This window comes from Eurosta solidaginis, chromosome 5, assembly GCF_040869045.1.
Source record: "Eurosta solidaginis isolate ZX-2024a chromosome 5, ASM4086904v1, whole genome shotgun sequence".
NCBI classification, from domain to species: domain Eukaryota; kingdom Metazoa; phylum Arthropoda; class Insecta; order Diptera; family Tephritidae; genus Eurosta; species Eurosta solidaginis.
This window is the reverse complement of record NC_090323.1, coordinates 173,668,209-173,682,174: the sequence shown is the minus strand read 5'-3', so window position 1 is coordinate 173,682,174 and position 13,966 is coordinate 173,668,209. Positions and strand designations below refer to the sequence as shown.

General features: G+C 39.0%; 1 protein-coding gene across 1 annotated transcript; it reads right to left on the bottom strand.

Moving 5' to 3' along the window:
- Nucleotides 1–3,893: 3,893 nt before the first annotated feature.
- Nucleotides 3,894–5,462, bottom strand: LOC137253716 (carboxypeptidase B1-like). Its single transcript, XM_067791110.1, has 3 exons — nucleotides 5,304–5,462; nucleotides 4,345–5,232; nucleotides 3,894–4,263 (listed from the first exon to the last, which is right to left on the bottom strand). The coding sequence occupies exons 1-3, from the start codon at nucleotides 5,381–5,383 to the stop codon at nucleotides 4,245–4,247; spliced, it is 987 nt and encodes a 328-aa protein (XP_067647211.1). The 5' UTR covers nucleotides 5,384–5,462; the 3' UTR covers nucleotides 3,894–4,244.
- Between the last annotated feature and the right edge of the window lie 8,504 nt (nucleotides 5,463–13,966).

Below are 13,966 nucleotides of genomic sequence, written 5' to 3'. Positions count from 1 at the left end.
CCCTTCGGGGAGTGTCATCATCGTTACAACAATAACAACAAAACTGTACGCGTTAAGAACGCATTCAAAAGTTCAGGTTATCACAATGTTGAAAAAGATAGTTGAATGCACTACGACGGAAGAGAATTAGAACTAGTACTGCCTCTTGATGAGACAGGAACTAGTGCTGGAGGGTAATGATGGTGTGCAATGAAGGTTTCATTTGATTTTTTGAATGAAACAGTACTGGGTATTCTGCAGCATAACGGGAGAGAAGCTATTAATTGCCCAAGAAATAGTAAAGAGTATTCCCAATATAACTAAATTTATTTAGAACAGAATGCAGTGCGCACTAAAAAATTTTATGCTTTATGCCCAACTATGTATAAAACTGAAGTGTGCGTACTGAGAACTCTTTATGCTGTCATACTAATTTACAATCATTTGCTACCAATAATTACGAATAACTGTACAAGGTTACTGATAACAGCACTGATGGTGGTCTTTGAGTAACTTTAACACTGACGAATGTGCACCAACCATTCGCCGTATTTCCGCAAATGATTGAAGAATACTTTCCCAAACAAATTGCTAGAACATGGAAAGTTGACGCATAGATATTATTTCGCACATATAAAGTTCAAAGATGCAGAAGAGTCTAAGTTCGGAAGAAACAAAGTTATAACTACTACCCTGTAATATTTTCCTTGTTATCTTCAAAATTCTTACATTCTTAAGGTAGCGATAAAAAGAAGGTTTCTGCTAATTGTAGAAAACCTAATATACAGTGCGTTCCATTAATATCGTCCATTAAAATCGTCAAATATTTGTTCCTTTACGAAATAGCCAGGGGAGCTTCACTCCGTCACTGTGCAAGAGAAAATTTCGGCAAAGAGGCCTGTGTCAAGCTTTATAATCAAGGCTCGGTAGCGGGGGTGCGAGTGCAAAAAAAGATAGAAAGATAGCCGGATGAGGAAACGTTTTGAATATGAACTTACGCTTGTTTACTAAAATGAAAGACAAGTTATTTTAATTTGAGTCCCAATGAACTAAACCCCTTCGTTCAAATTCGCTTTCATTTGCAATGTGCTTTACGGATACATATGACATCCGCTTTGGTCGTACTAGAACGACCAGTAAACAGTGCTTTCTATTGAACATTTTGACATTCCCACAGAATTCAATTGCTCCCTTTGCAAGTCTTTTGAACGCATTGTTAGCTGTAACAGTCGCTGGTGATTTTAAAATTAATTTTAATACATAATGCTTAGGCTTAAGCGTTGCGTTGTTTGAATAATTGCGGCTACGAACTGCCCGCGCTGCATCGGATCAGCACCACTTCGGAGGTAGTCATTCAACCAGCGAACTCATCGATATTCGTTTTTCACCTGGTCCTCCCAAATAAGTGTGGGATTCATTTTCCTGTGCATATATGGAGGGAGTCCGATAAGGGGTTATACATATAAAGCTTAATAGCTTCACAGCTTCATTAACCCATATATCAACCTTACCTTCCCTCGCGGAATCCTGTTACATGAATATATCATATACATATTTAGCATGTAAAGCACTGGCGACCCCATGCTGTTCCTGAAACTAGGGTGCGGGGCGGGTTGGCCAATGTTGCGCGGGATAGCCTAGATTGTCCGGCTAGTACTATTATCATCCATAATAGTCCTTAAACACTTCGAGGAGTATATTAATAGCTACAACAACAACTCGATTTTCATTAGCTGGACTATATTGATGTTTATAGAATAATCTCATCAGATTTTCTCCGTCTCATAGCAAAGAATGCCAATTATATCGTGACTAAGCCTGGAAGATACTGGACTTTTATTCAATACACTATTCTCGTTTGTGCATTTTAAGTTCTTTGGTGATGTCCTTTAGCTAGATGTTCACCATTTACATGAACAAAGTCTCCTTTGTTTCAAAGGCTGGTAAACGTTCTTATATACATATTTTCTAAAGACTTTAGACTATGGGTCTCCAAAAATTTTAAGTGATTGTCTTTTGCATGGGAATTGAGAGCACAGTTGTGCTACGGAATGCGGAGCCCTGCTTTAGACCTATCGGTCGCTCATCTTTTCTCCAAAGAACATTTAAGCGCCTAACTAAACGCTACATCCGGAACTGGACTCCTCGGTGGCTCTTCATTCAATGACAAGATAAAAAGAGGGTTCCCTAAAACACTAAGCATTTGCTTTGGGTAAAGTGTGTAGATGTGTGTATGAAAAGAAGTACCTTAACCGTCCTGTTCATCAATAATTTTTCTTCTTAGCTCGCATGGCTGGGTACACGAGTACCACAAGTCAGTTCATACGTGAGAACTACTAATGGTACCTGGGTATCCCAGCCATGAGAACTAGTAATAAAAAATTAATTTAAAAAAAAATCATCTTTATGAAATTATAATATCGCGAGTTAATATCGAGCTCAAGGCCTAACAATAATTATTTTATCATTATTATTGTTATAATATATTTTTGCTTAATTGAAAAAATTTTAAATTAGAATAGAAGAAAGAAAAAATTTTAGACAACTGCCAAAGCTCGTTGTATAGATCCATTTCGGGAACTGCTAAATTCCTTCATCGGCAACGTTTAGGCGCCGCTGCTATAACCATTCAGCCATCACAGCGGTATTAATTAAGAAAAAATATATTGTAACAATAATAATGATAAAATAATTATTGTTAGGCCTTGAGCTCGATATTAACTCGCGATATTATAAATCAGTAGGCCGATATAACAACAAAAATTGTTTATGAAATTATATTTGAAAAAAATGTCTCTCGTTTTTGTAGAAAACTTATTCCCATACGATGCCACAAAATTTTAACTCGTTTCTATTTGTAGATTATTTAAAAATGGCTTTTGGAAATGCAAAGGTACCCGGGTACTCATCTATGCACAGGTCGGTTAAAGAGGTGTTCTTCTTCTTCTACTTTAGATTGTTGTGGTAAAAGAACTTCTGGTGGACTTCGAAACCAGTAGCCTAGTGGTACCACTGTGCGCAGATAATCTACAAATCTTGTCCAGGGTAAATTTTTAGACACCTCACGTTATGTTTTGTGGGTGCTCTCCTACTATGGTGAGAGAGTTTGACATTCAATTCGACGGCTATGTGGAAAACAATGCCGCTGATCTCGACCATGGTGCAATGGAAGATGGTCCAGGAGCCTTACCTCGCTTGAAATTGCTTCGAATTATTATAAGATTAGATTTAATTTCGTTTCTGGGACTTAGCAATAACCCGACAAAACATAACCCAACGCGACGTAGCGAGAAAATTTGAAGCTTCGTTGGCAACCTGTATTCTGACCTAATATAGATGGGCCTCTATTTAGCTAGGCAAATGGTGGCAAAATGTTACTTCTCGCAAAGCAGCATTTACCCGCGGCAATTGAAGCTTCGATCGATCGCTGTCGATTACGAGTATTTTTCGGTACGTCTCAACATACTGGAAGCCTGCTGCAGCGGCATGGAATCTGACGAGTTGGGAAAAATAAAATATTATGTGGTAACTGTCTGTGGTTACTGTCTCCCGAGGATTTACCCAGGGTCGATATCAGTCATATTCTAAGTAATTACGAAACTGATGTCATAACTGGCTTCCGCTTTTAAACTTATAACAAAATAATAAATTGATGACAGCAGCACTTTCGTCCCGTCCTTCTTCGACGCCAAATAAACTTGATTCCAGAAGTCGCCAGACGATTGAAACTTGTTGACCTTCCTTTATCGCTTAGAGAGAGGAAATATGTTCATATTGTGGTTCCGTCTGTTGGTTGTACCCAATCGGCATTGGATTGTCAAGGACACTAAAGGTGTGAACCACAGTTTCCTTTCGCAATCGATGAAACTTTCCACGAAGCAGATAAGAGTATACAAACAAAAAATCTCTGAAAATAGGTTTCTCGTATCTATCAGCCGTCAGTTATTAGATTAAACAAAAATATTAACAAAATTACATTATCAACATTTAATATGTTGCCAAACTTTTTCTGCCATAGCTTTGATACCGATCCAAGTTTCAGAAACTAATTGCTTTATCAACCTGGGAGCTGGATTGAAACCATTACCACCAGCAGGTAGTTCCATTGTAATTGAAATCGGAATCTTAGCTTCTGAAAGCGCATAATCATCACTGCCACCAGCAGCGGCGTACAGCACATTTGTTGAGCTGCCGACAGTGTAGCGTGTGCCAGTTGCGGCACGGATGGCTGCAGCGCCAGCTTGAGCGACAGCATCAATATCTTGTCAGTTTGAAGGAAGTTGACTGAAATTGCAATAAAAAAACAGTTAAATTAGGAACTAAAAATATTTAAAATCGATTAATGCACTTTACACACACACTTACTCTGTATAACCCCATGGATAGAGCAAATAATTGCCATATGAGTGTAGTGTTAGATAAAATTTTGCACGTCCCGATAGTGACAACATCAAGTCCCGTAATGCTTTAGTCTCTGGTTCAGAGAAAGCAGTTACACCCATGAAAACGTCTGCGCAAGATGAACTAGATGCGCCTATCTCACCCCAATGAAAATCAAAGTTACGATTACCATCTGTACCAGCACAGTGTGTGGTCACTGGTTTACGTGTCTTACGCCACATACGTGTACGAGTGTGTGAATATTCATAACCATCAGGATTTACAACTGGTAAAATAACCCAATCGTAGTTCTCTAACAAATGTGCATTCGCAGCAAAATTCTCAACCAACTGCTGTATAACGTAAAGTGCACCAGCTGGCGCAATCCATTCACGTGCATGAATACCAGCATCGAGTAGGATCACTTTCTTATTTGGCTTACCATCACCATTACTTATAGTAATCGTACGCATATTACGTTCTTCATATGTTTTACCAATCGTTTGAAGTGTCACTCGCATAGGATAAGCGGTCGCTAACTCGTCAAGGTAGGCATCAATTTGTGCGAAGCGTTGATAAGCGCTAAAGGAAATGCTGCGTTGCGCTTTCGCGCGTAAGCTACGATAAAAATTATTCTCAGCGCGTTCTGTATTCACCGTCTCGCCAAAGTTTTCATTGATGATTTCGTAGGTGACTTGAGAAGAGTTGAGTGTAGCTTCGAATTCTGCTTGTACAGCGGGTGCTACCAGCACACGTGTGGATAAACCCAGCACTCGTGGTAATGTGAAGAAATCGTATGCCTTATTGTTAGCTAATTGTTGTAGTAATTGTTGTTGTGAGGGATTTTCCGCTTTGATGTCATACACTTTGTGGCTGCGCGGAAAGAGGAAGCAATTGGTTCTTAAAAACTATTACTTTACACTAGAACTTCTCATTGTACTCACCCCTCATAACTGGTATATTCAGCGAGTACAACACTGCAGCAGCATATTGCTACTAATATCGTTAATTCTTTTGAAAACATTTTTAATGTAACTATCTGCTATGAAAGCAAACGAGCAACTCAGACTTTCTTATAGCTACTGTGTACTTTTTATAGTAAGATCTTAATCGTTTAGAACAGCCGCACTCAGCTTATAGATCCGGTAGCCACTTGCGTCTCATATCTAACATTATCAAAGCAAATAACGTCGTCTCTATAAGCGAACCACTCGATAATTTTATATACTTTTTTAGCCTTGATATATAAATATCTTATCAGTTAACAGTGCCAAGAAGTTAAATCAAATCAAAATTTATATTACTTCTGTCAAAAAATTTATTTTGTCAGACACAACCTTTTTAACTGGTCTCCTGGAATACGACTTTGTTAATGAATTCACTAACCCTGTCAGCAAACATTCATTGACCGGAATCTTGCGTGGTTATTCATAAGAGTTGGTGTTTGAATAGTTCATTGACAAGAATTTTATTTGTCGAGCTCGATGAAAGGCTCAAAGATTTTCTGCCGGCAATTTGCAATGCATACTTCAGTTAACAAGGCTAGATGTCGTACAAATCTAGGGGTATATAAACATAAATACGAGCACATAGCATTTCACCGTTACTTCTGCAGATTAAAGAAGTCATTTAAAAGTCAGACGGAATAGTTATGCGGATGATAAAACACCTTGGGCATAAGGACATCAGCTACCCAACGTATGTTTTGACGTTTTAGCCTTTGTCATTCCAGAATAATGAATAATGATAAGAATAACTACCAAAGCCTGGACACTAAGCTAACGATGGTAAGTCGTATTTACCGATATCATTCCTTTAGCCAGAAGAGAACCGTTGGAAACCGTTCTGCTTCCCTTATTAAAAGGCAAATATTAGGTTAGCTAGCCATAAAAATAGCTTCCGTAAAATGTATATCACTACCACCGCTCTAAACGCCATCGAGACCCGAATAAATAACGGAATAAACCACCCAAAACTCCATCATTAGACGGCGCACTTGGCACTTGACTTTTCAATAGATTTTGACACAGTTAACTACCACTCACTACTCCAAGATATAGAAAGTTCAGCCGTTCGGCTTTGTATAAAAGATTGTCCTCAAATTGTGTGATTAGTCGGCATGCATCGGTTCAATTTAAGAACGAAACCTCGAAACTTAGGAAAAGTCCGATTCTGGTAAATTTATACATATTGTGGCGAATGTTGACATCACTATGCTGTTAGTAAATAATCGTAACAACAAAACACAGCAAGCAGCGACACTTATGTACAAGACAACGAAGAGATATCTCACACACACACATGTGGTCATCAGCCGAAGTAGTTACTCACACATACACACGCATATGGCTAGTATAAAAGCATAAACTACATACATGCAATACATGCATATAGCTGGGAACCAAGCATGAGATGCAACCGTTCGCGAAATTACTAGACCTTAGGAGAAATGGGTGAACGAGAAACCCGATAGTATAAAAGCAGCGCAAGCTGAGGAATCAGGAATTAGTTTGATTTAATCACACTTCTTTGAAGTACGTGATATTGAAGTATAATTGTACTACACCCAAAGTAGTCTAATAAAGACCATTTTGCAATAAAATATTGGAGTTATTTATTCGAAAGTTCAGGGATTCGAAAATTAGCAGAAGGTGTATAAATTTCAAGAAATCCCCAGAATTCGTTACAATATTATAGCTCTCTTGATCCCAAGAATGAGCTACAAACATATTCTACGCCGACAACTGCATGATAGTGACAACAGACCTTCGCCTTTCAATAGACGAACTAGTTTCCAAAATAATTCGTTATTAACACAATCAAAGTCGGCCATCCCAGTAAACAACTGCTTGATCTAGCCCCGCCTCGCAGAAGGATAAGGAATCATCTCCGTAAGCACAACGATGAGGCAAGGCATCCAGCAACTCAGCCGGTTAATCCAGAAAAACATAAAGAAGCCCTAAGCTCGATTCACATTGAGTTGGTAAATATATTCGCTAGGTTGGGCCCGGTAAACGCTGTTATCGTTATACTGTGAGATAAACTAAGTAATATGCCATCTGGAATGATGCTGATGCAGAGACTCGCAATTGATATTTCGCAGGACATTGCCGTGTTAAATAAATAAATATAAGGCGCGATAATCACTTCGGAGGTTTTAGGCGGGGCTTCTCTTCGAATTTAGGTCGATCTCCTCTTAATTTTTCTTGCAAATTGCCGGGAAGGAGCCTAATTGTTTTATGCCGAATTCGAACGGCATCTGCAAGTCAGATGAGTTTTCATTGAGAGCTTTTCATTGCAGAAGTACACCAGGAGTGCTTGCCAAACACTGCCGAGGGGCGACCCCGTTAGAAAAATTTTCTTCTAATTGAAAACACTTTTTTCTAAAATTTTGATATTGCTTTGCCCGGGCGTGATAGGCAAGTGGATATTAAAGCTTTATGCTTATTATTGGCGGTCTGGGATAATCATCTTGGTCCCTCGCCATATCAACATTCTGAGAAACTGTCCTTCCTATGTGGATGTCTGTAGAGAGTTCGGATATACGCTGGTCGCCTGCGGCCTGCTGGTGTATGGATGAACCCCGAATGAATTTGGCAAACACTTGTCCGGCACTAATTTCTGCAGGGTAACGAGTTCTTTCTGGCGTTAAATGTGCAACAGTCAGTTTGCCCCATTATCGGTTCCAAGATGGCTTATCTGTCAGTGCTATTTGTAGTTTTGACTCGTTACTTTCCAATGTTAGTCCATATGGTAAGTCCTGCTGCACCTTCATAGAGAATTATGAGGTGTAGCCCCTGAGTCACTTCATGCGTGACTGTCTGGCTTTAGCTAGAATTAGTCTAAAGTATTTCGGTCTCGGTTCACTTGGATCTCAGAGGATTTCCTCACATTCGAGACAGCTCAAATTTAAAATTACTTACTTTGTTGGCTTGTAATGATTCTCCTGGAAGCTATAGCTCACGTCTCTTTTATCTCGTTTGATATAACAACGGACGTTCATGTCGTCCAAGTTAGCTTAACACGCCGGGTGATTACTGCTCTAATGATGTATTACTATTTTTGAGTTCGCTGACTCAACGATTTTTTTTTTATTACAGGTGATTCTTTAAATCAGACCAATCAGTAGAATGGATTATACTCTCGATAACATTATCTAAAAATGCTTTTTATAGAAAAGTAAATTATTCCCACTAGTCGGCAACCAACGTCAAAATATAGAGAAAAGTAAGAACAACACTGGCTACGTTGAAGGCATTTGGAAGAATAAAGGAATGGCTGACGAGCATGAGGCTGGGGATGGCTAGCAATAAGACAGAAGTGGTTTTAGTGAGCTCAAATCGGACTGTGGATAATAAAGTCCTAACCACAGGAGATTTTCAAATAAATTTAAAGCTTTTATTGAAATATCAAAGAGTAAAAATTGACTTAAAAATAACTTTTAAGGAGAACTTCAGGGCGGTGGGGGAGAAAGTTTTTGGAGTTAGTGGAGCTCTAACACGAATAATGCCCAACATCGGCGGCCTAGGCGAAGCTACCCGTAAGTTCCCGTAATCAGCTCGATAATATTATATGCAGGACTAGTGTGACACGAATTTAAAATGACTCATCAAAAAGATATGCTAGCAGCCTACCGTATTACTGTTAAACGAATAGCATGTACTTATCGGACTTTGTCCGACGACGCCATCCATGTTTTCTCCAGGAAAATTTCAGTAGATCTACTATCAGCTGAAATGGCCGATTTGTAGGGCATTAGAATCAGCCGACCATATGAAGATGCTAAGAAAAGCGCAAGGTCACGAACAATAGTTAGATGGCAAGAACTGTGGGAAGAATGGAGAAAAGGGCGCTGGACCTTCATGCTAGTTCGGAATATAACGGAATGGTACGAGCAAAAACACGGCGAACTAAATTATAATAACTACAACTCATACAGATATTGAGCGAGCACGGCAGCTTCAAGGAATATCTACTTAAACGTGGGATAGAAGGAGATTCTTTCTGTCCACATTGTTCCTCCGAATTGGAAAGCGCAGAACATGTAATCTTTCACAGCCCTCGTTTTCACGGCCAAAGACTCTCTGTACACAGATTGTTGGGAGAGGAGCCTTCCATTAGAATTTAATTCCCCGAAAGTGCAAACAAATAGATTGTTGAACTGCTTTGAGCAAGATGGCCTTTATAGTTAGGTCGCAATTGATGCATGCTGAAAGGGAGCGCAGAGAAATGCCCATGCGAAGTAGTGCCTATACAATTTGCTAGTTTTCGCTCAAGAAGATATATTTATTTGTTTCATATACATATATTATGCAAACTGGGGCTGATGACTCATATTTGCGTCATTCACTCTTATAATGCATAACATCGTTTTAAGTGCATAGCTAATAATGGGTCTAATTCATTTTTTAACAATCGAGCAGAATATTTTTTAATTAAAACCAAGTCTCATTGTCATTGAATTCCAAAATTATTTGCATAATATGTGGGTTAAATATGTAAGTACTTATTTCCTATGCCTAATTAAAGTTGTTTCCTCAAAGTTAGGTATATGAATCCCGAAAAAGGAGGACATGCTTTATATATTTTATGCTCACTCACAAACGACGGCACCGAGAAACCCCTACCTGAATGACAAAAACCGCGCTTATCGTCTGCAAGCGGTGGTGCGGCTTAGGTCCTCGAGGCACAAACCAGCTAGGCGAGCAGCGAGAAAACGACTGCTCACCGCAGACCCATTATGGGCATATATTTTGAGCAGTAGAGCTGGATTTTAATTTGTAATTTGTAATCGATTTTTTAGGTAATGAAGATTTTTTATAGAATTGTTCGACTATTTTGGCCTTTGAAGTTTTGATCTTCTTACAGTTACAGTAGGTACAATTAAATATTTATTGATCAAAATAGGCAGAAAACATATCTATTGTAATATCTTATTAAATTTACCTTCAATGGCGCATATTCATAGTCAAAATAAAATAGTTTCGACTTAATTAGAACCATAATCTACGACTATGCGCCATTATCTTAGTAGCTTCGAGTGAAAGAGGAAAGATAAAGAAATGTTGACATCACCATCGACTGGCGCCTAAGCAATTTTCGTGTTGCATAACAAATAACGCCGTTTCAACATAACTGACACCAAAGGATAAGAAGTTCACTTGCTAAAGGTCTCCCCCTTCGCCTACTTCCAAATACCGGTGCTTATAGGAATACTATCTGTGCCAGGGCGTCTTCGTGCACGTCCATAACATAACCTAGCAGTTGGCATTACGGAGAGGACCATACATCATTAGCAGGACTTTTCTCTCGTACACTGGGCCATCCCATAGTCTCTCGATACGGTCCATAATTCCGACCCATGCTGCAGAACAGTTATGATGAGAGATTTACAGAGCGTCATTGGAAAGAGATATTCTCTGTTTGATTTCCAAGCTAACTTTACAAAGAAGGCAGAACTTACTGAAGAATTTTCTAGGCTCAAAACTGAAATATTTTAAACAAACGGTTTCTATACTATTGCTATAAATAAATTTGAAAAAACACATTATAATATTTCAGTATCGGCTGCACTATTAATCCCACTCCGACGGGAGGACCAAGTGCAGAACCATGTGGTACCCCTTAATTTGCGAATTAGCCCAAGTTAAGGAAACGAGGAGGAAACTGGCTACCTTTTTTAAATGGTTAAAATCGTATAAGCAACTCAGCAGCAATCAACTTTTTTCGATTCGACTTAAACGACGGAATAAATTTTTATTTTGAGAATCGAAGAAAATACTAAGTGGCTCAAAAGTACTGGATCAAATTCATTTTCGGAAGAAAATGTCCCTCTTCGTCACAATGCATCGTGAGCGACGACCTGCTGCCAAAATTAAGGCGAGGCTCACATAGATAGCTCCGAATTAATTAACAGAGAAACATTACAACTCCATAGAACAAGAGTATGAGGTTTCGTCTGGAATGAAAGCGAAAAGTAAAGCCAAGGGGTGAGAATAGCGATAGCTCTTGTGAGCCAAAAGCACAGGCGGGGCTAGTACCTTAATGATAATAGATAACGGAGCATTTTGGGTATACATCCCGCATAGGACCATCAACGACGATAACACTTCAACAACAACAACAACAACAGTAGGCAGCGTAAATGGATGAAGGCACAAATATTAACCTCTGATGATAATACGAATCTAGAAAATTATACCCAGCGGGTTGAAGGGCTAAGAATATTCCTGCGATAGGCATGCCAGAGGTGACTAAAATACATAAGCTCGAAGGTTTCAGTGGTAAACAGAATTGTGACTGATGCAGTTAGAGTAGTAACAGACGATGGTAGTACCGTAACATTCGGGACTATCCGATAAAAGGCCGGCCTACATCAACATACAACATTCCCGTAAACTTTCGGGGAGTATTTTTGCGGGTACAACTTGAAAATTAATTTGCACCACTTAAAACGAATTGAGTTCAATTGCTCCTCCTGATTTATATTGGAAAGATTTTGCGCTATTCTTTGTTAAATTTGGTTTGCAGAAATACCTATTTTGGCACTAGGTGTCCCATCTTCAGTGATATTCTTCGTTCTCACCATTTGCTGCATGCAAATACCGGCAAACATTGCCATGCGGGTAATAGAACCAACCCAACAAACTTGGCTCTGCATTAATGAAAAAGGAACTAGGTTCGTAATCAAATTGTTTCGAAGATTAAAGGGTCATCATAGTCAGAGGGATGGGCTTACGGTGAACCCATGGAAATTCTAACGAATGATTTCTGTCGGAGCTCTAAGAATGGGGGGATATTAAGTACAATAAACTTGCTTTTTAGAGACATTGCTCTCCCCAGAACACGTATGTATTTCCTGAACAGGCTCTGATTGGTTCTGCTGAATTCGGCGAATATTCTGCGCGGCATTATAGGGACAAGCTGGTTAAACTTTTTATACATCTAAAGGAGGAAGGATTTTAGTTCCATGATTAAGCCGAACCTTTTTTGTCTAACGTAACCTAAGAGAGGGAAAAAGAGGAGAGGGTAGAACGTGAGAGAGAGGGACAATAATATACCGAAGGTAAGGAACAAATTTCTGGAATGCTTTGTAATTACGGCGCGAAACCGAAGATCGCTCAGTACATCGACAAAACTGTTTAATCAATTATTTCGGGACTGCAAATCGAAACTTGATTTTGATTTACAACCTTACAACCACACAACTACCAAACCAATTAGGCTTTCGCAATGTAAAATAGAGGTACAATGTACGGCTGTCTTAACTTTTTACTTTTTAGCCAAATGACAATTGAACAATAGAACCGACAAAAATGTGCATTTTAGAGCTTTTCAAACATTTATGAAAATATAAAGGAAAATTTATTATTCGCAAATAATAGCTGGAGCTAATTTAACTCAGTGAATGTTTTCTGTGTCTTGTAGCTTGCCGGAAAGTTACACAGAGGAAGGACAGGATTTAGGGCGGTACAGTTTTCGGAGTGCAGTAGAGTTAGCCAAATTATCATTGTATATCTCTGATTTTTTCGATTTGATCAGCTGAATGATCGCGATTAGCCTTTGATTTGTGCACCAACAAAGCAGTAATAGATGTTGCTACAAAAAGGGTGGGCGGCTATGCAAATTCCATTACTAGCAGCTGTTATCTACTGTCAAATGTGGCAGTAATCCACGAGCGTGTTAAGTATGACATCTAGTAGATAACAGCTGTTGTGACTGAGTCTGCAATTGGTATTATTGGAAAGTATGGTTGTGAGCTGCCATTTCAATTTGTGATGCATTTGAGACAGAGATGGAGGATAGTCAGCACTGTAACTTTCAAATAAACAAGCACTTCTTAGGACAACAGTTAAAAGAGTTTAGAAGTAGAGGAGATAGAAAGAAACCTCGAGAGTCTTAAATAAAAGGGGCAAGAGCTTGAGCTGACGTCAAGTAATGTGTTAAATATCAAATTGATGTCTGTATTGGCTACTAACACCAGGCTGAAGTGGGCGTAAGGACTGAATCGAGATATAATCTTTGATGGCAAGTTCAATTATAATTAGCAGGCTGCAATACACTGAGACATTTATTTAGATCGCCTTGGTTGACGTTACAGCCTATCGCTGCACGTGAAGGATTTTAATGCATTTAAGTTGTTCTTCAGGCTTTTTACTACGTAACATAAGGGGATGAAGAGTTACGTCACCTAGAAGGGAGAGCCTTGGTCTTACCAGAGCGACGCATAAGCAAAGAATGTGAATGGGCGTTTCACCTTCCAGCCAATAAAAACGAAAAATTTGTTAATCGGATAGATTTAATGTAGATGATATCCGTAGACTCCAGTGTCATAGTATAGTACCCAGTGAGAGTTCGTAGGTCCTCTATGCTTAGATATAGTTTGGCTGATACTGTTGTTGTAGGAGTATAAACAATTTGGCCTGTCTTTGCACAGGGCATTCAATCCAGTGTTGTTTGAACTGCGTTGTTTACCAGTTACTTATACTTTCCCTATTGTGTGCCTTTGTGAGTCCACAAAAGAACTCTGGATAATAGAATGCTGCTTTAGTACCCATCCTAAAAAAACCTTGGTTTTGCCTCCCAGATCATTTAGGACTCCAATGCA

Coding starts and splice junctions, on each gene's coding strand:
- LOC137253716 (XM_067791110.1), bottom strand. CDS start 5,383: ATGTTTTCAAAAGAATTAACGATATTAGTAGCAATATGCTGCTGCAGT. Junction 5,233..5,303: donor GAATATACCAGTTATGAGGG/GTGAGTACAATG, acceptor CTTTCCGCGCAG/CCACAAAGTGTATGACATCA.